The sequence below is a fragment of the Zingiber officinale genome, chromosome 2B, assembly GCF_018446385.1.
Source record: "Zingiber officinale cultivar Zhangliang chromosome 2B, Zo_v1.1, whole genome shotgun sequence".
Taxonomy (NCBI): domain Eukaryota; kingdom Viridiplantae; phylum Streptophyta; class Magnoliopsida; order Zingiberales; family Zingiberaceae; genus Zingiber; species Zingiber officinale.
Genome location: NC_055989.1, coordinates 78,277,123 through 78,301,742, shown reverse-complemented (window position 1 = coordinate 78,301,742; position 24,620 = coordinate 78,277,123). Strand labels below are relative to the sequence as shown.

The window sequence follows — 24,620 nt, the reverse complement described above, 5'->3', positions numbered from 1 at the left end:
TCGTTTTGTTGAAAAAAATTTGGCATAAAATTTGTTGAAACTTCCTGGAACCCATATGAACTTTGGAAAGCTGGATATGGGTCAACAAATTGTCCTTGTGCACTTTCATACCTGAAACATGAATTATCTACCCAATTAGAATTAAAACCATTTGAAAATGATTCATACCTATTTTGTTGATCCATGTTTGGGTAAATTTGATACTCAGGTTGAAAATACTGATAACTCTCCATTCCACCTCCAAAATTCTGAAAATATAGATCCATGCTAAAGAAATCTCCTGTTCTTTCAAAACAACACTAACAAACAATATTAGAAGATTCAAAAGCATTAAGTTTTAATCTCATGAAAACATGAACAGTAAAAGCACTTAAAAATTCAAGAATAAACCAACATGAAAATACAAAAAGAAATAAGCAATCAATCAATCAAGATGCTAACAAAATAAATCAATCAAATCCAAAATAAACACACATTGCTAGTTATTCCCCGGCAACGGCGCCAAAATTTGGTGTTAGCCATTTTCGTGTCACATGGCACATCAAATTAATAAAGATTGAAACTCACATAAGCTAAAATAAACTCGTGTAGTATGGAGTCCCAAGTCGTATTTTTTTCCAAGGGCAACTAGTAAGTGTGTGTAAATCCTAGAATTAATTCCAATTGATTAATGCCATCATCAAAGTTAATTAAACTTTTCCATTCCATTCCCATTGCTAATTGAATCCTACTGCAATCAAAAGGAAGATTAAGATCGGTTCATTCTCATCAAGCTAGTATCAATTATGAATCATTGAACTTAATCACAATAAACCCAATGAACTGAACAAAAATGTTTGAGTTTATAAATCCTTGAATTAAACTTAAGCACTAGCTTATAACAACCAAAGGTCCATTCAATTCACTCTAACATCCAAATGCAACATGATGATGAACAGAAATAGCAACTTAACCATCAAATTAAGCATCTCACACTTAAACAAGATTATAGAAACAAAGACTAAATTGCTAACTAAATTACAAAACCCTACAACTGTTAGTATCAGTGTTGCAAAACTAATCAGAAAGTAGATCTAAGATTGGGGTTTGTAAGCAAGAAATCACAAACAAAATTGCATAAGGAAACATGAAACAAAATAGAAATTGCAAAGAAATGTAATCAGATCACGAGATCTGAGCATGTTCGTGGACAATTCAAAGACATAGAATAAAGGAAACTAAAACCCTAAACATTTCACAATCCCAAAACCGAAACCAAACTTCATCAATCTGCTATTAAACAGATTTGTTCTCGGAAACCTCCCCTCGAACATCCAACGAACTACCAAGCTTCCAACTATCACCAGATGATGCTCATGGCCATTGGAAACCTCCCCTCAAGCTCGCATCTGACTGGTATCACCATCAACCGAAGAAAACAGAGTTTGCTCTGTGATTTGCCAAGCTAATCCGATTGATCAGAACAAACCAGCTTCGCTGCGGAATGGAATGCGGAAAAGGTACAGAAACTCCAAGAAACCTCCCTCGAAGCCCTGGTGGATGCGAAGATCACTGATCGGAAACCTCCCCGATCGGCAATGTGGCGGTGGAACAGAACAAGGCACGGCTGAGAAACCTCCCTCGGCTGCTCTCTGATCGCCGGAAGATGAACGCCGAAGCTTGGTTATCGTCATCGGAGAAGAAAATCTGCTCTCAGATCTGAATTGTGGAAGGGAAGCTTCGGCGACGAAGAAGATGAACAGTGGTGGAAATCGCGAAGCCGAGCTCAAGAAAGCACTGTAGCTTCTCAACGTTTTTAAACCTCTCCTCATCTGATCCAACGGTCCAAATCGATCCGGGCTTAATCAACGGTTGAATGAGCTCAGATCTGGATCAAAATCTCTGGATCTTCATCAACGGATAAGATCTGCTCTACATTAGGTCAGATGGTCCAGATCTTCAATGGATGGTGTAGATCTACTTCAAACTTCAATGGACGATCCAAATCAATCCAGAGCGTGATCGCCTCGTTTAACCCTAAATCTGAGCCCAAATGCAGCCTAATCTGATCGGGTCCATGACCCTTTTGATACCTACAAGATAATGAACAAATATCAGCATTAAAATACCATGAAAATAGACTAATTTGCAATTAAGTCCAAAATTAACACAAAGTATAAAAATGTAGTGTAAATATGGGTTCTATATATGAAACTATATCAAACTATGATTGTATGAATGAAAATAATAAAGTAAAATCATGGTTATCAGTTACCTCCCTATAGGACATAGGGTTACCTCACCTAGGGTTTTCCTCCTCCTAGAATCCACTAGGACTTTTGTCTAAGAACACTTAGGACTTTCCTGCAAGTTTATTCAACCTTGTTAGATAACAAGTAACCTTGACTTTGGACTCTTTGCCATAATCAAAACTTAGGTTCATTCGTCTGGTGCTCCTTACACTAACAAGGTGATGATATAGCACGTCAGCATAAATTCCATATTGATAGATCCATTAACTAAGGGCTTGGTACCTAAAGTGTTTTATGCACATGTTGTGGATATAAGAGTCCTTATGGAAGAACAACTCATCTAGTGTAAGTTTGTATTTATTTTATTACTTTATATTTTTTAATAAAGACAAACATTTTATTTTACTTATTGTACGTACTTAAAGCTAAAAATATTCATAGAAATTTTATTTATTTGTTATACACTGAAATACAATATCATGATTTACTGCTGTTGTTTAGCATATAGTGTTTGTAAATGTGATATAAATTTTTTTAGAAATCATAAAGTTTGATCATGATTTTCTATTACAGTTTAACATAAAATGTTTGCAAATATGATCAAACCCTTTTGGGTCACCTTAGGACCAGTCGGAAATTTACATGTATTAATCACATTTCATATAAATTCAATACTACACATCCACATCTTGATCTATGTTATTAATGACATTAGCGTTAGGGTTTGTTACAATCATATATAATAATTATGATCTCTTTAGTTATATACCAATAAAGTTCGTTAACCAAATTATTTATAGGAATATTATGTACCCATAAAGTTTGACATTGTTATTGACGTCAACTAAAGTTATTCTCGTATACGATATACAAATCACATGTAGCATAAGTGAAAGATTGTTGGATTTTAATTTCTTTTAGGTTCGCTCACATGTAATCATTAGTATACGGATTTATGTCATTAAGAATCCAAACCTAATAAGTGATCAACTTAAGTTAACTCGGGTTTTGGCTATTGAATGTAGGTTAGATGTCCCTTTAATCTGCTTTGTTATCATGGGTTGATAACGAATATGGATCCACTATATATGGGTTAGGTCCCTATTGGATTAGAGATCGATTGTTTTTTGTGTTCCCCATTAACGTACAAACTTTGGTGCAGTCGCCCTATTTTAGAAGGAAGATCTCTCCCTCTTCTTCTCCTATAAAATTTCTGGTACGAGGATGACACTTTCGAAACAATGGCTCTCCCGTTGTAATTAGGTTGATTGTCTTTAATATATGCATTTATTTTCTTTTGTAGTGGATTGATGAAACTAGATCCTTAGCATGTTCTTGTATTTCCTGTTATTTGAATTCTTATTGGTATGATAGAATTCATATGGCTTAGGATTACGAGATCTAACACCCATCTCAGGGCATCTCTAATTGTTAGAGCTCTCAATGAGCTTTTTTCATGATTCCAATACGCCACATCAATAATATAAAAGCTTATTCAAATATCTCCAATAGTTAAAGCTTTAAATGAGCTTTTTTATGATCTCATTCATAGTATAAGTTGCATGGCATCATGCATATTGCATCAAATTCAAAACAAAAAAGCAGGTTTGTGTTTTCACTACTGCTCTTAAACTAGAAACCTCAAACCTCACCTCTACAATGATTTAAAGACTTTTTATTCAGCTTTTTAGATTTTACAAACCTCTCATAAATCTTGCATTGGAGATGCCCTCATCGTTTATCATCCCATCATAGCTGCGAAGAAGTTCAAAACTGAAGCTGATTCGTTATTGCTTTTGTTAACCGAAGTTTTTTATTTTGGGGAAATGAAGTGATAATAAAGTCATGGTCGGTCAATCCACTGATTTTTCAAGATGTTTCTCGTGTTATCCCGATTCCCGACAGATCATTCTCTACCAATCACAAATCATACTTCATTTTCTTGAAGAAGTTCAAAACTCAATAATGTTTTGTTCTACTAACTCGGTTTTTTTTTCTTGTTACTAATCAAAACTAGTTATCTTCTTCGGATGGTTGGTGATACAGATTATGATGAGTAAATTTAGAAGACGATGTGATAGGTGATGTGATGATTAAAGTCAAGATGGATGAGCATTCCATACCTGGTTCTGTTGATCATTCAACCTCAAAGTTCTCAGGTCTTGCCTGTGTAGCCCAACAGCAGAACGCATGGATAAGGACGACCGGTTATGAACCTAGTTGGATATAATGACTTTAGGGCTTTACTCTGAAACTAAATAGATAATGAGCTCGGTCAGTAAATGGTCGGCTGGAATCAAAGGAGTCTGGCAGGATGAAAGACCGTCTGGGCTCTAGGCACTTAAGCCTTCTAAAACTCTTTATATTTGTACAGTCGGATGATAGGTTGGTCGGGCTCGAGGTATTTAAGGCTCTCTATGTACGCCAGGCCGAGCAAAAGTCGGCTGGGCTCAGCGCCCTTAGCCTCATAAAGCTCTTAATATACAATCGGTCGGATAAAGGCCGAATGAACATAAGGCATACTGTGGCCAGCTGGGTTCAGCATCCTTAGCCTCATAAAGCTCTTAATATACGATCAGCCAGATAAAGGCTGAACGAACATAAGGCCTACTATGTACGCTCGACCGAGCAAAGGACGGCCGGGTTTAGCGCTTTTAGCCTCATAAAGTCCTCGATACAAACATAGGTGAAGAAAGGCTGACCAGGCTTAGCACCCTTAGCCTCGTAAAACTCCTGATATATAATCGGCCAAATAAGGGTTGATTGAACATAAGGCTTTATGTGTACGTCCAGCAGGCCGGCCGGGCTCAGCACCCTTAGCCTCATAAGGCTCTTAATATACAATCGGCCAGATAAAGGCTAAACGAACATAAGGCCTATGTGTACTCTCGGTCGGGCAAAGGTCGGCCGGATTTAGCACCCTTAGCCTCATAAAGTCCTCGATACAAACGCAGGCGGAGAAAGGTCGGCCGTGGCTTAGCGCCCTTAGCCTTGTAAAACTCCTAATATACGATCAGCCAAATAAGAGTCGGTTGAACATAAGGTTTTCTATGTGCGCTCGGTCGGAAAAAAGCCGGTCAGGCTTGGCACACTTATCCTCATAAAGCTCTTAATATACGATCGGTCGAATAAAAGTCAAACGAACATAAGGCCTACTGTGTACACTCGGCCTGGCAAAGGCCCGTCGAGTTTAACACCCTTAGCCTCATAAAGTACTCGATACAAACGTGGGTTGAGAAAGGCCTGCCGGGCAAAGGCTGACCGAGCATAGCGCCCTTAGCCTCGTAAAACTCCTAATATACAATCGACCAGATAAGAGCCGATCGAACATAAAATTTTCTGTGTACGCCCGGCCGGGCAAAGGCCGACCATGCTTATCGCCCTTAGCCTTATAAAACTCCTAATATACGATCGGCAGATAAGGGCTGGTCGAACATAAAGTTTTCTATGTGCACCCGATCGGGCAAAGGCAAGTTGGGCTTAGCACCCTTAGCCTCGTAAAGCTCTTAATATACGATTGGTCAGAAGAAGGTTGGTTGAACATAAGTTCCTCTGTGTCCGCCCGGTCGAGTAAAAGCTGGCCGGACTTAAGGACACTCAATCTCATAAAGTTACCAATATACGCTCGGGCGGTGAAAGCCTGGTCGGGCTTAAAAAGAACCTATCCTCTGGAGGATTCACATAAAGTTCAGCCAGGCAAAGGTTGGTCGGGTCTAAAGTTACTTATTATCACATCGTCTCTTAAATGTTGTTTTCATAAACAATTAATCATATGACTTCTTAGATGGATCCTTACCATATTTTGGACACCATATCAATGTTCGAACAAATTTTTACAGTGTTTAGTACACAACCAAGTAGATTAATACAAAGGTAGGTATAAATAAGGCCGGCCTCGGAGACTGGCCGAGATATGCTCAACAAACAGCTTCTAACAGTATTATAACAGATTATCAAAACTTGTCGGGGAATATTTCTTTGAAGCTTTCTTCAAAAGTTATTATGTCTTTCATAAGCCAGCTACTCATGACAGCGTATTCCTCTAACTGCCTCAGTAATGACACGAAGTATAAATGATAAAAGATGTACATCAATGAGTAGATAAAAGATTTCTCGTATAATCATTTCGAAAGGTCCAGGTTGTACACTTTTTATCACCTAACAAACTCTGACAACTTGAGTCACCTCATGATCACAGAAGTTATAAGAGATAGTATACATAAAGGGGGATCCTCTCCGTTGGCAAAGTACACAATTAGCATCATCTACACCTTATGCTCGCGCGTATCCTCTATTGTTCTTCACTCACTGGAAGTTATACTGACTTGAGCATCGGAGGGTCTTACCAGAGACTCCTTCCGTAATCTTTGGTCATTAACGCTTTGTTGGATCATCTAACTGTGTGCAGGATCGAAGGAGAGTCCCGTTCTAAGTTAAAGAAGGCATCCACCAGTCAATAAATCATCTATCAGAATTAGCACATCATCTTCCTAGCCTTCAGATAGGATCAATTGGAAAAAAGTTTTTTTTTCAGTTCATTTAAATATTTATAGTGTAGTTGATATACTCATCGTCGGTCATAAATATTGTCTCTCCTGCTAGTCTAACAATTATATTCACGAAACATGATATTTGCGTGCCTGATCATAACTAAACTTGAATTAAATTGAAGCCAAATTAATTATGTTTATGTACATCTAAATCAACACAAGTGTAATCTCTCTGCATCAATCCATCAAAATTCTATTTTTTGACAACGAACCAAATAAGAAAACCGCCATTACATATCGATGGTTGCAAACTTATAGGGACGCTTAGATTGAAACTACCATTACCTTGTCAAAGCAACGATGGCAGAATCAGAGAAAAAACAAGAAGCACGCTTAGGTTGAAACTACCATTACCTTGTCAAAGCAACGATGGCGGAATCAAAGAAAAAACAAGGAGCTTTGAATGTGGTATTCGTTTTCTTCTCCAGCACTTGTGATATTTATGTTTTGTCTTATTTTCGATCGTTAATTTCAATTTCATATCTTTCATTGTGTCGCTTGCAATTACCTGAATATAATGTTATCAAATGGTTTAATTTTAACATTTATTTATGATTTGTATATGCGTGTTAGCAATTCAGATTATTAGGAGATAAATTTTAAATGAATGGAAATTATGAATTTGGTTTTCATATTGTAGGCATAGTAGATCATATCAATGGAATAAAAAAAAATCACGCTTATTTTGAATAGCAATTAATGGAGAGCGGAGAACAAAGTTTGAAGATTACATACTGCTTCAGAAATACAAAGGCTAGCAAGCAACTCATAATGGATGAGATTAACAAAGGATAATTTTAATCGCAAAACAAGTTTGAAAATTAAGCATAATTAAAGCAATTAACAATGGATAAGTTGGAGAGCAGAACAAGTTCACAACACACCAGATATGTTAATAAAGTCATCTTTAGATTGACAGAAAGCTCTGCTAACTCTAATTCAAATCACATGATGCTACATTTGCTACTTACATCTGCATCGGAATAACATTTGGGATGATTTGAATGGCATCTTGAAATATCTTCCACCATTTTCACAATACCTAGAGTCGACTTATAAATGTGAACCTCCTTGAGCCCACGCAGATGTTCTATGCCATCGACGCTATATCCATGGGCAAAATAAGACATTTTAAGAATTTTGAGGCTTTGGAGTGCAGCTTCTTCGAAAATCACACCGTGCGATTGAATTTCCAGGAACTTGAGATGCGTGAACCCTCCCCGATCGAAGACCAAATTCTCAGCAGCATTGTCGAATGACCTATATCCTAGGACCAGGTGGACCAGAGTGTGGAGATTTCTCAAGACTTGCAGATCCTGGAGCTGCAATCGTGTGAAGTACAAAGTTATCTTGACGACCTGCTTCAGGGATGCAAACCAAGCAGGCAATCCGCCAAGATTGGCATGTATCTGGAGCTTGCAGAGCAGCAATGGCGGCGAAGCTACCTCATCGAGTGCCCTTTTCAGATCGCCGTACTTAGCATGAGAAATTGTTAGCGATCGAAGGCTGCCACTGAGCTTCGAAAGTAGGACGCGGATCCCCTCCAGCACTCCGCTTACTTGATCATCTTCACCGAAACAGATGGCAAGCTTCTCGAGCTTGACAAGCTCACCGATCTCCTGCAGCAACTGCTCATCATCAGCGTATGTCATTCCTAACTTGCGAAGTCCATTCAACTCTCGTATTCCTTTCGGGAACTTCAATTTTACCGAAGAAGTATATACGTCAATTGTGAACTTGTCGTACATATGGTTTGAGTTATCCGGATACGCATATCTGGGTACTTCTTCGTACATATTTGGTTCCTTCCTCGTAAATGTGTGCACAATCAAACCACCAAGCAGATAGACCAGTTTTTGGAGTTTGACGATGGAATTGGGTAGTTCTTCGATATAAGTTCCTCTTATATCCAAACACTGTAGATTCTGCAAATCTCCTATTGAATCTGGCAATCTACGTAATCTAATATTATTTCTTAGAGACAGGTACTTCAGAAGAAACAACTTGGAAAAGCTGTTGGGGTGGAGACGATCAGACAAGTTGAAACTTCCTTCCAGGTCAATTGCCCTCAACAGCCTCTGCTTTCTGTAATCCTTCAGTGGTACTGGCACATCCCTACCGTCGCTACCGAATGCAGTGAAGGATCTGAGGTGGGACAGATCAGTGTTAGTACTTAGTCCACTGCTTCCTCCCTGCCAGGATAAGCGTCTTATCTTCTGATGTTGCGGCAGATTAGTGGTGTGCTCATTCAGTAGCACCGCAAAGTTCACCTTATTTGATATCGAGATTATGACTTGGAGCATCATGTCATGGACGCGGCAGGATTTCACTTTCCCATTATCATTAAATTCTGACGGCTGCACCAAGCTACGACTCACCAACTCGTTGAAGCAGCGCTCGGCGACTTTCTCAGCGGGGAAGCCTCCTACACCACTCACAATCCCTTCAGCAACCCACCGTCTCATCAGACGCTTCCGACCAATCTCATAATCCTCAGGGAAGATGCCTAAGAACAAGAAGCAAGGCTTGAGATCGTAAGGCAAGTCATTGTAACTCAAACCTAGTATCTGATCAATCTTCGACAGCTTCTTATTAGTTTGTATCTCCGAACGAAAGTGGTTGCGAAAGTTTTTCCATTCCTCAAGTTTATTATGACGCTTGGAAGCCAGAAGACCTCCGATTGTCAAAATCGCAAGTGGCAGTCCATCGCACTTTTGCAAGATTTCTCTGCCAACATTTTTTAGTTTTGGTGGACAACTATAGTCAGGTGCATCAAATACTTTTCTACAGAATAAATCCCAAGATAGCTCAGGTGATAAAGGAGAGACTTTAAATATAAATTGACGATTACCAGAACAACTTGTATTTGCCACATCCTCAATGCGGGTGGTTACTATGACCCTACTTCCTTCTTTACCTGATGGCAATGCAATGCTCAAGCTTTCCCATGCTTCAGTGCTCCAAACGTCATCAAAAACAAGCAAATACTTCTTTTCATGGAGATGGTCTCTGATAGTCTGCACCAGTTGCAACTCGTCCATCATGTTCAGAAGTTGCTCAGTGTTCAAACGGGTATCTTGGCACCCAGAAACATCTCGGATTTGTTTCTCGTCTATGGAAATTTTTCGAATAATATTTTTGAGAAGCTCTTTGATATTGTAATTTTGTGACACTGCGATCCAAGCTCGAGGTTGGAAGTGGCCTCCGACGATAATAGGATCGTCGTAGACGGTCTTAGCCAAAGTTGTCTTTCCTAAACCTCCGAAGCCGACGAGAGAAATTGTTGTAAGCTCGGGGCACTTCTCGTCCGTCACCCACCGGATGATTAGATCTCTACTTTGGTTGATGCCCACGAGTTGAGATTTCTCTACAAAATGGCCGATGATCCGCAGATCGGAGTATCTGTCGGCCATGTCCAAGCTAGTGGTCGCTTCATTTGGGTGTGAATAGCGAACGTGCCTCTTTCTTATCTCTTCTACTTGAACCTTCAATTTCTTGAGCTCCAAAGCGATGTCATGGCGAGGTTTCAATAATTTTATGCTGTTAAATAAGTTATTGAAAAAATCTTTGAATCCGCGCTCGTTGTAGGGTGTCGATCGAAGACGACAGTCGAACTCATCGATCGAGTCTTCGGCATCGTAGGCCAATTCCCTCACTTCTCGCACCCAGTTTTGCAGTTGATCATCCAGATTCCGCCTTTTTGACATGGCCATCAAGAAAGAGGTGATGCTTCTCAGCTCCTCAACTATGCATCGGGCATCATCTTCGACTCCGGCCAGCAAAACGGCTTCTTCCTCTAGCATCTTCTCCAGCTTTCCCACCATGGACTGCAAGGAGAACTCCACAAGCTTCACAGCCATAGTCGTCTCCATCCGGCAGTGGTTAGGAATTAAGAAAGACGACGACGATGAAGAAAGCTAAACCTGAGAACTAAGGTCTCCTGTTTTAATTTGGAACATATATTGAACATAAGTTGTACGATGGAAACATTAAAAAAAACTGAAATTATTATGATTTATATTAAATTAAATAAAATGGTTTTGCAGCTTTAGCTCAAGCATGTGCATGACTAGTACTTCGTTTATTCTTCCAAAGCTTTGAGCACTGCTGTCTCACACTATAATAGGATTCCGTTTGACATCAAAACAATATTCCATACGTGTCACGAGCTTGACGAATATTAATTTTGTTATAAAATTTAGAACGAATTTAGTACTCATCCTACATTTTACAATGAATATCAATTTCATCACTAATTAACAATAAATTTCATCATAAAATATTATTTATTACTCATTTCGTTGCTGCTGATTAGTAATAAATTCTTATTTTCTCGCTAAATTTATTATAAGTTTAGGATGAACTAAATCAAAGTATTTTTAAAGGCAATTGATTTATTTTTTTTTTCTAATTTTTGAAAGTAAAATTCAAATAGTTTATCTTTTTTATGACAAAAGGTGACGTGGTCATCCCAAACCCTTCTCCTTGTCTTCCCTAAGATATTTGGAAGAGAGGTAAATTATGATGACTAAATTATTCCCCTAGGGAATCAATCTCTCTTATGGTAATTTATACCATCTGAGTACTAATTCATCTATGTCGATGGGGTCAATAGTTTACCTCTTTGAAATATAAAAGATAGGCTAATTAGTATGAGAAACTAGACAAAAAACACCAAGTTAACATAAATATGAGAGGTTTTTATCTCCAATGCAAAGTTTATTAGAGGTTTGTAAAATCTAAAAAATTGAATAAAATGTTTTGAACTATTGTAAAGATGAGGTTTGGAGTTTATAATTTAAGAACAGTAGTGAAAATACAAACATACTTTTTTATCTTGAATTTAATACAATATATATAAAGTCATGTAACTCATGCTAAGAGTGAGATCATAAAAAAATTTATTTAAAATTTTAATCATTAAAGATATTTTAATAAGCTTTCGTATTATTGATGTGGAATATTAGAATAAAGAAAAAAAACATTTAGAGCTCTAACCAAAGATGTCCTAAGCTCCAAAATCGAAGCAAATGGTGTAGATGAATGAGAAAACGCCAATTGAAGTAGGCACGACTCATCAAGACTCCCATGTGGCTTGTGGGGAATGGTGAATTTGGGGAAAAAAAAGGCAAATAGGTACAGTAGCAATGCCATAACTATGAGAAGTTTCAATATTAAATATTGTTGGGACCAAAGTCGTGAAGCCATAAATCGATTTGTCGGTGGATCTAGCCAACATTAAATAAATACTAATAGATATCAACCAAAATTTATCTTGCGATTCTAATCTCTTGCTAATGTACTTGTTTCATATATATATATATATAAACTTTTAATTTCTAGTGTTTTTTGAAAAAATTTGAATTTAGCATTTGCACCCTAAAAACTAAACTCGAAGTGAGTTAAAAAAATATATAATTCAAGTCATAATCAAAGTGTCAATTTCTCGATTTTAGTAAAACTGGTGAAGCTCCAAAATTGAAACAAATGATGTGGATGAATGACAAACGCCAATTGAGATAGGCACAACTCGTGCAATGTAGCTTGTGAGGAATGGTGAATACAATTCCAATGCGATAAGTATGAGCATTTTCAATATTAAATATTGTTTCGGATTAACGCCGTGAAGTCCGGCCTCCTCGGCTTGACTTTTCTTTTCATCATGATTATGATTCATGATCATGATCAAATCAGAGAGAAAGAAAGAATTGACTAGCAATTTTACTTTTCATTTTGATCCTGATAAAACTATAGAGGAAGCAAGAATCAAGAATTGACGCAACTACTGGCTTTCCTTCCATCTTGATCATGATCAAATTAGAGAGGAATCAAGAACTGACTACCGATTACTGGCTTTCCTTTTCATCCGGATCATATGTTCAAATTACAGAGGAAGCAAGAATTGACTAGCAATTACTTGCTTTCCTTTCATCTTGATCCTAACCAAATTTGGTCCAACTCCATGGTATTGCTTTGCTTAGCTGGCATACCATACCGACTTAACTACTATTTAGGTTTAGTTAACCTTAATCTTCCATCCATGTTGATTCGCAAAAAGTTGACTAAGACCATCAATGATTGTACAACTTTAATTCTCTTTAATATTTTACGTTTCTTATTTTTCTATCTTAGTAGGTCCACGTCTTTATCTTAATATCTTTATTTTTACAATTTTCATCTTTTACTGATATGTTAATTTTATAATCCAACACTTAATTTCATATAAAAGGAAATTTATTATCACAAAAAACACCAATTGTTATCCTCCATTTCACCTATCTGTTTCTCAAGCGCTCATAGTACGAATCATAATTACGATGTATTAAAGAGCATTTTTCTCTTGTGGAATGAAAATTTTAGGACGTTAGCTGTTGGGCAAAAAATTATTCATACTTCCGGATTTATTTGGTGGCCGATTTGTGGGATCGAGCCGTCTACCTCCTAGACTAGTTGAACCGAAACTCGGATACATTAATTATATAAAAAAAATCCTACGTACCTAAATTCTAAGTTACAAGTTACTTATAATCGTTGTGCTATATTTAATACTATTAAATTTAAATTTTATATATACTGATCCGATGGTAAGGACGGGGGATCACTCGTTGGCGGGAGGTCAACGACACGTGGAGGTCAATGGTCAAGGGGGTCAAGCCAGAGGTCGGGCCGAGCGGAGTGACGGGGCCGACCAAGCATCCGATCGACCAGCATCCGGCCGACCGGACATATGGCCAAGGGTCTCTCGGACCGGACGAAAGATAGCCCGACCAGACGTCGGGTTTCCGATGCTCAGGTAAAAAGGTCTATGGGCCGGGCGGACAGGCCGCTCGGCCAGGATGCAGGACAATAAGGTGCAATCCTAGCCGATCACGTGAACAGGGCTTCCCGGAGGCCATGAGCGCCGAGCGGCTGGTACGCTCGGCCCGGGAACAGAAAAGAACGCTAGAAGACAAAAAAGGACAACTGGTAGTTTCGTCCTCGAGACACCTGCCACCGACAAACAGCATGGTCGGCGGCCGGAGCGAACAGAATATCGTACGGTGGAAGTTTCCACCGTCACATCCGGGATATGCTCGGACGATTGCGGAATGACGTCAGGCATGCTTTTCTGACACAACCCTACTGAGGTATGTTTGGGGAAGTGTGCACGCATCGAGAAGCATGCCCGCGCCTCCCCAAGGTCCTATATAAGAACCCCCAGACTTCGACGAAGGTATGAAAATCTTGATCACTATAGCCACAGTATTGTTACTCTACTTCTTCGTTGCCTGACTTGAGCGTCGGAGGGTCATCGCCGGGAAACCCCTCCCGGCTCGGCTTCTTTGCGGGTTCGCCAGAGGTCCACCTAGACACCAAAGGACAGCGGAGAGCACCATGTCCCCAGCGTCCGTCGACTTAAAGCTCGGACAGGATCAAATTGGCGCCGTCTGTGGGAACACACCTGAATCCGAGCCTAGAAGATGGAAGAAGCTGGACGTCAACTCCTAGTAACACTCTCTCCTGAGGAGCTCGAAGCACTCATTCAAGCGCGAGCCGCAAAGATGGTTGAGCAACAGCAGAAGGTTCAAGCAGAAAGGATAACGCAGCAGGCCGCATCCGTCTCTGGAGGCTGAGTGGCAATGGAGGACCGACCGGAATAATATTCTACGTGGACTCAGAACAAGGGGCAGACCGGCACACCAGGAGACGCGCCGGCCGCCCCTATTCCATTCCATCGAGCACTATTCCAGACGCCGTCAGAATTGGCCCTAGCCAATCAGGGATCGTCCGACGAGCGCCTATCCGTGACGCTAGGAAGGGCAAGGCGCCCCGGACAGATTCATCCCCCGAGCGGATCAATCGGCAATTCTCCGACGCCATCCTGAGAGACCCACTACCAAAGCATTATGCGCCTCCGGCGATTGGGGAATACAACGGGACCACCGACCCGGATGACCATCTGGGTAAGTTCGACAACACCGTCACTTTACATCAATATACAGATGGGGTGAAGTGCCGAGTGTTCCTCACCACCATTTCTGGGTCGGCACAACGATGGTTCCGGAGGCTGTCGGACGGATCAATAACAAGTTTCAAGGAGTTCCGCACGGCTTTCCTCCACCACTTCGCGAGTAGCAGACGCTATCAGAAAACCAGCGTTAGCCTATTCGCCATCAAACAAGGACCGAGGGAGTCGCTCCGAGCCTACATCCAACGCTTCAACCAGGTGGCCATGGACATCCCGACGGCCACCTTGGAAACTATGATGAATGCATTTACACAGGGGCTTGCGGACGAGGATTTCTTTCGTGCTCTCGTCAGAAAGCCGCCTCGCAGCTACGACCACATGTTGAACAAGGCCAATGAGTACATCAACGTGGAGGAAGCTCAGATGGCAAGGAAAAAGGAAGCACCAGCCGAGCCACCAGTCCCCGCCCGAGCGGAAGCCGCCTTCCAATTATCAACCGCCAAGAGGACCCCGCGCAGAGATGGCTCGTCCCCATCAGCAAGCAAGGCCGCACGCCGTTCAACAAGTAGCGGCCGATCGGCCTAAGCCAAAAGGGAAGCTGTGGACTCCCATGTTCTGCTCGATCCATCAATTCGCCACACACAACACTCGGGATTGTCGGAGTCTCCCTCCGATCGCTCCTCCCGCTCCCAGGAGTTATCGTCGCCGATCCCCATCGCCTGATAGGCGACATCGGCACCAAGAGGCCGGGCGGCGGGCAGCCAGAGAATCACTCGAGCGGCACCTTCCCCAGCCGCACAGAGCTAATCCCCGGGCGTCGCATGAACGACCTAAACCGTCCGCTCGGGAGGAAGAGAACAGAGGAAATGCCTCGAGGGGCGAAATCAACATCATCGCCGAAGGGCCGACCAGAGGATATTCCAACAGGGCACGGAAGGCGCATGCAAGGCAGCTCACGATCCATACAGTTGGCTGTAGTCAGGAGCGGGCGAACGGGCCCGAGATCAGCTTTGGGCCTAGGGACCTCGAAGGAGTCGAAGTCTCGCATGATGACACCCTCATCATTCGAGCGGTAATAGCTAACTGTTAGGATCGATGATCGCGGCTAGAGAGGGGGGGTGTGAATAGCCGACCTCAAATTCTTTCGTTTCTTCCTACGATTAGGGTTAGTGCAGCGGAAATAACAAATAGAAACGAAAAAGGAGAAGCAAACCTCAACACGAAGATGTAACGAGGTTCGGAGATGATACTCCTACTCCTCGGCGTGTCCGTAAGGTGGACGAAGCCTATCAATCCGTCGGTGGATGAGTCCCCGGAAAACTGACTAATATAAACTCCTTATGGGTGGAGAAACCTCGCCACAAAAATTTACAACAGCAAGAAGGAGTACAAGTACAGCAAGAAGCAAAATACAATACAACTGTAAAACCTTCGCTTACTTGCCTTCTCTTCGACCGGATGAAGCAGCAGCTTCAAGCAACGCCTACAACAGCAGGAACCCAGCCGAAAGGAAGCTCACGCGAAGCTTAGACGAGAGCTCAGCAAAGCTCGATCACAGTCAGGAGTAGGAAGAAGAAGAGAAGCAGAGAGAGTCCACTGTAGAAGCCCTCAGCCTCTTTTATACCTGCATCCACCTGCGAAGAAGAAGCCAGAAGACAGCAGACCGTTGTGAGCCAACGGATAGTTCTGGACCGATCAGGCTGAAGCCTGATCGGTCCAGGGCACCTCTGATCGGTCGTGAGGACCGATCAGGCTCTATGCTGATCGGTCCCCAGACCGATCAGAACGCTTTCACAGAGAGTTGCCCAACTCTCTGTGCGTACCCTGATCGGTCCCGGGGACCGATCAGGCTTCCTGCTGATCGGTCCCCAGACCGATCAGGAAGCCACAGTATCAGTCGATCGGTCTCCAGACCGATCCAGGTCTTGGTTTTTGCCCAAACCAAGTCCAAACCAATATCCGGTCAACCTTGACCTCTTGGTACATCATGCTTAGCATCCGGTCACTCCCTTGACCTGCTAAGACTCCTCACCAAGTGTCCGGTCAATCCCTTTGACCCTCTTGGACTTTTCTCTTCGTGTCAAGTATCCGGTCACTCCCTTGACCTACTTGACCTTCTCAACACCAGATGTCTGATCACCCTTGATCCATCTGGATTTTCCCTTGCCCGGCTTCACTCACCAGAACTTTCACCTAGCTTCACTCACTAGGGTTTTCACCTGGCTTCACTCACCAGGATTTCCAATCTGCCCGGCTTCACTCACCAGGACTTTCCAACTGCCTGGCTTCACTCACCAGGACTTTCCCACTGCCTGGCTTCACTCACCAGGACTTTCCCACTGCCTGGCTTCACTCACCAGGACTTTCATCTAGCTTCACTCACTAGGGTTTTCACAACTGCCTGGCTTCACTCACCAGGACTTTCCCACTGCCTGGCTTCACTCACCAGGACTTATCCGTCTGCCTGGCTTCACTCACCAGGACTTTCTACATCCGGTCCAGAGAACGAGCTGTCGAGCCCTCTCTGACCTCAGTTCGAAGAACGAGCTACCGAGCCCTCTCCGACTTCCATCCGATCCAGAGAACGAGCTCTCGAGCCCTCTCTGACCACAGTCCGGAGAACGAGCTACCGAGCCCTCTCCGACTTCCCATGTGCCAAGCTTCCATACTTGGGCTTCTCCGTGCCAAGTCTCTATACTTGGACTTTTCCCGTGCCAAGCTCCCTGCTTGGACTTTTCACCATGTCAAACTCCCTGCTTGGACTTTTCCCATGCCAAGCTCCCTGCTTGGACTTTTCCCGTGCCAAGCTCCCTGCTTGGACTTTTCCGAGTCAGGTCAACTCACCTCGGGTCAACCAGGTCAACCTTAACCAAGGGTTGCACCCACAACCTCCCAAGTTTCTGTTCTTGTCAAACATCAAGATACAACTTGAGTCAGGTCAACTCGAGTCAAGTCAACCAAGTCAACCTTGACCTAAGGTTGCACCAACAATCTCTCATCAAAATACAACTCTTCTATTTTCGTCAAACATCAAAATACAACTCGAGTCAGGTCAACTCGAGTCGGGTCAACCAGGTCAACCTTGACCTAAGGTTGCACCAACACTAACTACACTATTCACCGTATTTTTATTGATACAGGCAGCTCGGTCAACATCATCTTCCGGAAGGCATTTGACCAATTGCAAATCGACCGAGCCGAGTTGCTGCCAATGACAACCCCCCTCTATGGGTTCACCGGTAACGAAGTATTGCCGGTCGGACAAGTCCGACTGGCTATCTCGTTGGGGGAGGAGCCACTCAGAAGAACGCGGACCGCCAACTTCATCGTGGTCGACGCTCCCTCCGCGTACAATGTTATCCTGGGGCGACCGGCTCTCAACGAGTTCCGAGCGGTTGTCTCCACCTTCTGCCAGAAGATCAAGTTCCCGGTGGAAGATTAAGTTGGGGAGGTTCGAGGAGATCAGTTTGCAGCCCGGCGATGCTACGTAGAGATGGTCCGAGCCGAGGCTAAATCCGCTCGAAAAGTGCCACGAGTCGAGGTAAACGCTATAACCGAAAAGCCGCCTTCTCTAGTTTATGAAGAAAAAGAGGAGGTACAGATCCACCCTGCCCGACCGGAGGCCACGACTTTCATAGCAGCCGACCTGGAAGCAAGTCAGAGAGAGAAGCTGATCGGATGCCTCCAGAAAAATTGTGACGTTTTCTCTTGGTCGACCCACGAGCTACCAGGAGTCTCGCCGAGCATAGCGCAGCACGAGCTTCACGTCTGGCCGGATGCTCGGCCGGTAAAGCAAAGGAAGAGGGACTTCAGTGCCGAATAGAATATCATCATCCGGGCGGAAGTGGAGAAGCTCTTGGAGGCCGGCCACATAAAGGAGGTGCAATTCCCGAGTTGGCTTGCAAACGTGGTGCTGGTCTCCAAACCAGGCAACAAGTGGAGGGTCTGCATCGACTTCCGGGATCTGAACAAGGCCTGCCCGAAGGATTTCTACCCTTTGCCCCGGATCGATCAACTGGTGAACTCCACGACCGGGTGCGAGCTGATATGCATGTTGGATGCTTATCAGGGCTACCATCAAGTGTCGCTCGCCTGAGAAGACCAAGAGAAAGTCAGTTTCGTCACTGAAGACTGCACTTACTGTTGCAATGTAATGTCGTTCGGACTGAAGAACGCAGGAGCTACCTATCAGCGACTGATGAATAAGGTATTCTGGGAGCAGATCGGGCGCAACTTGGAAGTGTATGTAGACGATATACTCATCAAATCCTTCCGAGCGGCGGACCTTTATGCGGATTTGGAAGAAACTTTCCAGACACTGAGGAGATACGGAGTCAAGCTGAACCCCAAAAATGCCTGTTCTGAGCCAAAGGAGGGCGTTTCCTGGGCTATATTGTGACCGAGCGGGGTCAGCGGGCTGAGAGGAACTTGCCATCGCCGGAACAACAGTGGAGAAGGCGGAAATTGGGAGAAAATGCAAAGGCTTGAGAGAGATGAACGGAACAGTAACCAAAAGGCGAAAACTCGGCAAAGAACGCAAAGAAAACACCGAAAGAAAGAGGGAAAGATAGGGAACCTTACAGAAAAGAGGAGAAGCGAAGGAAGAAGGCGAGAGATTGTCGGAATGCCAAGGAACAGGGTCGCCGGGGCACTGAGCAGGAAGAGGCTTTTGGACGCGAGGGCGAAGGTGCGGCGAAGGAGAAGGGCGAAGGAGGTAAGGACGGGGGATCACTCATTCGCAGGAGGTCAACGGCACGTGGAGGTCAATGGTCAAGGGGGTCAAGCCAGAGGTCGGGTCGAGCGGAGTGACGGGGCCGACCAAGCATCCGATCGACCAGCATCCGGCCGACCGGACATATGGCCAAGGGTCTCTCGGACCGGACGAAAGATAGCCCGACCAGGCGTCGGGTTTCCGATGCTCAGGTAAAAAAGTCTATGGGCCGGGCGGACAAGCCGTTCGGCCGGGACGCAGGACAATAAGGCGCAATCCTAGCCGAGCACGAGAACAAGGCTTCCCGGAGGCCATGAGCGCCGAGCGGCTGGTATGATCGGCCCGGGAACAGAAAAGAACGCTAGAAGACAAAAAGGACAACTGGTAGTTTCGTCCTCGAGACACCTGCCGCTGACAAACAACATGGTCGGCGACCGGAGCGGACAGAATATCGTACGGTGGAAGCTTCCACCGTCACATCCGGGATATGCTTGGACGATTGCGGAATGACGTCAAACATGCTTTTCTGACACAACCCTACTGAGGTATGTTTGGGGAAGTGTGTACGCATCGAGAAGCGTGCCCGTGCCTCCCCGGGTTCCTATATAAGGACCCCTAGACTTTGACGAAGGTATTAAAATTTTGATCACTGTAGCCACAGTAACGTTACTCTGTTTCTTCGTTGCCTGACTTGAGCGTCGGAGGGTCGTCGCCGGGAAACCCCTCCCGGCTCGGCTTCTTTGCAGGTTTGCCGGAGGTCCACCTCGACACCAAAGGACAGTGGAGAGCATCACGTCCCCAGCGTCCGTCGACTCAGAGCTCAAACATGATCATATACTATTTTTACTTTCAATATATATAATTCAAATCTTAATCAAAGTTTCAGTTCCTCTATTTTAGCGAAACTTGTGAAGCTTTAAAATTGAAGCAAATAGTGTCGACGGATAAGAAAACGCCAACTAAGGTAGACACAACTCATGGAGACTTCAACATGATTTGTGAGGAATGGTGAACTAGGAAAAACAAACAAACATGTGCAGTTTCAATGCGATAAACTTGAGCGGTTTTGAACATTAAATATTGTTTGTGACCAACACCGTGAAGTTCAGTGGATTTGTCAACTGGTGGATGAGTGGATCCCTCAGCCAGTACTAATGGACTTCAACGTAACTGTATAGCTGAAGGTGGTCAAAGCTAAACACAATGTTTTTAGACCCGAACCGAGGTGCTGAATCAGACGATAGTATCTCAATTTTCAGTCATATCCGTTCTTCATTCTCAATTTGATCTATTAATTGTTACATTAAACTCTTTATTGACCAATCGTTTCTGCACTACTTTTTATGTTTTATCCGTTGTCTATAATGGTATCTGATTCGGTCCAGAATCTAAGTCAGACGGAGCCCAATAGAGATGGCATTGGCGCTAACAGGGAGGTGACACACTCAGACAAACCCCTCGATGTTAGGAACCAGAAGTCAGGGAAAAAGTCTCCGGTGCAGGCCCTCCGACATTTAAGTCAAGTCCTTTTCTCGCGGAAAGAACAGTGAAAGACAAAAGGTGTAAGTGTGCGTATGTATGCGTACCTCTGTCAGAAAGAGGACTCCCCTCTTTATATGCAGTTGTATAACTTTTGGAGCCTCAGCGTTATTAGGGAATGTCGGGCATCGGGACTTGTCGGGTGAAAAGGGAAGATGAAGGTATACGGAGACTTCCTATTGGCGAGAGGAAGGTTCCTCCCTCAAAGAACAGCTGACCACTGAAATATACCCTGACGTATGGTAGTTATTTTGTGACAGGCTGTTACGATTCCCTGACACTGTAGTCATGTAGTGCTGCTTGTTTGATTCAGGGTTGTTTAGGAACAGTGTGGGTTGATCCCTCAACTGTATCACCAGGATGGGCTCCTGCTGCAAAGGCTAAGGTGTTGTGTCCTAACCGGGTTTTATACGAGACTATAGCGGGAAACTCCCTCCGCACGTTGTGACCCTCGGAGAGCCGGTCAGGAGTTGTGGGATAGGAATGTCAAGCTCTCGCAAAACCCGAGCGTGGGTGTCTTGGCCACTGGTCTGGAAACCCGTCTTGGCTACGACCGACCTATAGTGTCTTGCAACTAGTGAGGTGGGGTAGCTTGACTCCTGTGCCTCCTGATCTGTGGGTCATACCATCCTTTTGACTTCTGACTGTCACGTCACATCGACTATTGACTATCATGTCACCTCAATTATTGATTGTCACATTCTCTTGACTTTTGATCAACACATTCCCTTGACTTTTAACTGTCACCTTCTTTTGACTTCTAACCGTCCCGTCCTCTTGGGACTCCTCCTTTGCATGTCGTATCAGTATTAAAAAGGTGAAATATGTCACCTCAACGGCCTCATACAGTCAGCCCCATAACTATCTATGAGGAGGCAAATCAAAAACCTATAGTTGACTAGTACAGAAAAAGTTTCTTTTCCTCAACTTTATCGAAATTCAAACACTTACCTATGATAGTCAACTCAACGTTATCTATAATTTATGGTTGAAACTGAGGTTTAATTAGAGTAGAAAGGAAGCAAGAATTTTCTGGCTTTCCTTTTCATCTCTATGATGGTCACATTCAGTCCAAGTCGATGGTATTGCTTGGCTTCTGATTAGTGTTTAGGTTTAGTTAACTATAGTCTTCCATCCTTATTGGTCCTCTAATAGCTGACCAAGTCTGTTAATGATTGCAAACTGGTAACTAAAGCCATCCATAACGGTGTTAATATCTGAGACATTAACGCCGACGTGGATCATTTTTTCATACTGTAACATTAACGCCACAGATTCATTAAAAAAAATAAAAAAAAAATGTATTAACGCGTTGAGATGTTAAAAGCGTTGCAGATGCTTCGTGTTGTAACGGTTAATTTAAGGGAAAAAAAAACACGAAAAGTGAGAATATAATCTCTTGCAAAAATGACTGTCGGGAATCCAATGAATCATGCAACAGAACTTCTGCAGGGGCATGTGGCTGCAGTAATGACTATCGGGAATCCAATGAATCATGCAACAGGACTACTGCAGGGACATGTGACTGCTGCAGTCATGATTGTCGGGAATCCAATTAATCACGCTACAGCCACTAATGCTGCGGCACGTGTTCTCTGCATTTAAAATATTGGTATGAATTATTTTTCCCAATAAAACATGTAATTTACAAATCAATTTAATTACTAGGAGATTTAAGTACGAATGCATCTCTAACGTGCTATTTATAAGGGTTTGTAAGAAGATGAGTAAAACGTTTTCAAGCATTCAATCAGTATAGTGATGAAGTAAGATTTATAGTTGAAGAGCATAGTAAAAATTTAAATATGTTTTTTTATTCTAAAATTGAGATAATATATATGAAGTCATACAATTCATAATATGAATTGTATTAAATAAAACTATTTAGAACTCTAGTAATTAAAGATGTTTCAATAAATTTTTATATTATTAATATGATATTTTAGGTTCATAAAAAAGTTTATTTAAAATTCTAACAAAGACATCCTAAAACTATAATGTTAATGAAACAGTTACAAAACACGAGCATTGTTCTGGAAAAATAGCATACAAACTTTTCAACATATAAAAATCTAAAATATTCAACTTAATCAACAATTACAATAATAATTAAGTTTTATCCTACTAAATAGGTCGGCTGTAGTATCTTCCTACAGTAGTAGTCTTAATCCTCTATAATATTATTATTTATATTTAATTTTTTATTTTATCATTACTAATTAAATATTCTTTAGGATTTTTTTATTAACATATGTATTTGTTATAATCTCAAATCACATAACTACATTATTTATTATACGTTTAAGTGCATTCCCCTGCTATTTTAAACAAACATATTGTTATAATCTCAAATCACAACTGTATTATTTATTATACTTTTAAGTGCATACCCCTGCTATTTTAAACATATTTTTATAAATTTTTTCTCAATAGGTATAATTTAAATTTTCTCTTTAATATTTTTATTTATTATCTTATCTGATTTTTCTCCACATTACTTTAATATTTTTATTTCACGATTTTAATCGGTTGCTCATGTACTCATTTCATAATCATCCTTTAACATCTAATACTATTTAAATTTTATATATTTTATTTTTATTCTATTAAATCTAAAGCATTTTATTTTTAATATTTTTATTAAGATTTAAATTTAACATTCACCTAAATTAAACTCGAAGTGAGTTGATATATATATAATTTTATAATTTAAGTCATAAGCAAAGCTTCAATTCATCTATTTCAGCAACACTTGTGAAGCTCCAAAATTGAAGCAAATGATATGGATGAATTAGAAAATGCCAACTGAGATAGACAGAGCTCGTAAAGAATCAAAAGTAGTTAGTGAGGAATGGTGGGGTTGGAAAAATAAACAAATAAATAGTTTGAGCATCTATACAACAATCTTATCTAAAGATTTTATTATAAATTTTAGATAGGACAACTAAAAAATCTTTGAATCAGTTACTTTATATTTCTTAAATTTAGATTTGATAAATAATGATTTTTAAAATTTAGGAAATGAAACCTCTATTCTAAAAATAAAATAATATTTATTTTCAATATCTCGTCTTCAATTCATTTTTTTCAATCTCTCTCCTTCCACTCATTCCATAAATATAATAATAAAAAATAAAAAATAATAAAAATTTTAGATTTAATAAAATAAATTATTTATTCTAAATTTTAGATTTAATAAAAAAAATATGAAATCATCACGTCAAAAAATCAACGTTTAGAGGCTTCCTCTAAGTAAAATCTAACACATACGTAGGGACCATGTAACCACGGATAGGGTTAATTTCTAAGGCACATGAGTTTACGAGTGATCCGGTTCTCTAGTTCCAAGTAGATTTTACGTGATCGAGCCAGTGCAAATTGGATGTGACATGACCTCCATGTGAAGAATACAGGCCCATTCATCACAACTGCATTACTTAATTTTGTTATAAAATTAGTTAGCAATAAACTTGTTAATAAAATCTTAAAATTTGTATGATAAATTTAATAATTAATCGTTTTTGAAGTATACATTTGAATATGTTTTATTTTAAAAAAAACAAATCCAACATATTAGTCCATGTTTAGCTGTTGGTCCTAAGAAAAATATAATAAATAATAAACAGAAGATTAGACATCGT

At 41.6% G+C, this 24,620-nt stretch overlaps 1 protein-coding gene across 1 annotated transcript; it reads right to left on the bottom strand.

The window, feature by feature from the left end:
• Positions 1-1,057: 1,057 nt before the first annotated feature.
• LOC122045962 (disease resistance protein Pik-2-like) lies at positions 1,058-10,741 on the bottom strand. The gene is made up of 2 exons (XM_042606415.1): positions 7,753-10,741; positions 1,058-2,072 (listed from the first exon to the last, which is right to left on the bottom strand). The coding sequence occupies exons 1-2, from the start codon at positions 10,651-10,653 to the stop codon at positions 2,040-2,042; spliced, it is 2,934 nt and encodes a 977-aa protein (XP_042462349.1). The 5' UTR covers positions 10,654-10,741; the 3' UTR covers positions 1,058-2,039.
• Between the last annotated feature and the right edge of the window lie 13,879 nt (positions 10,742-24,620).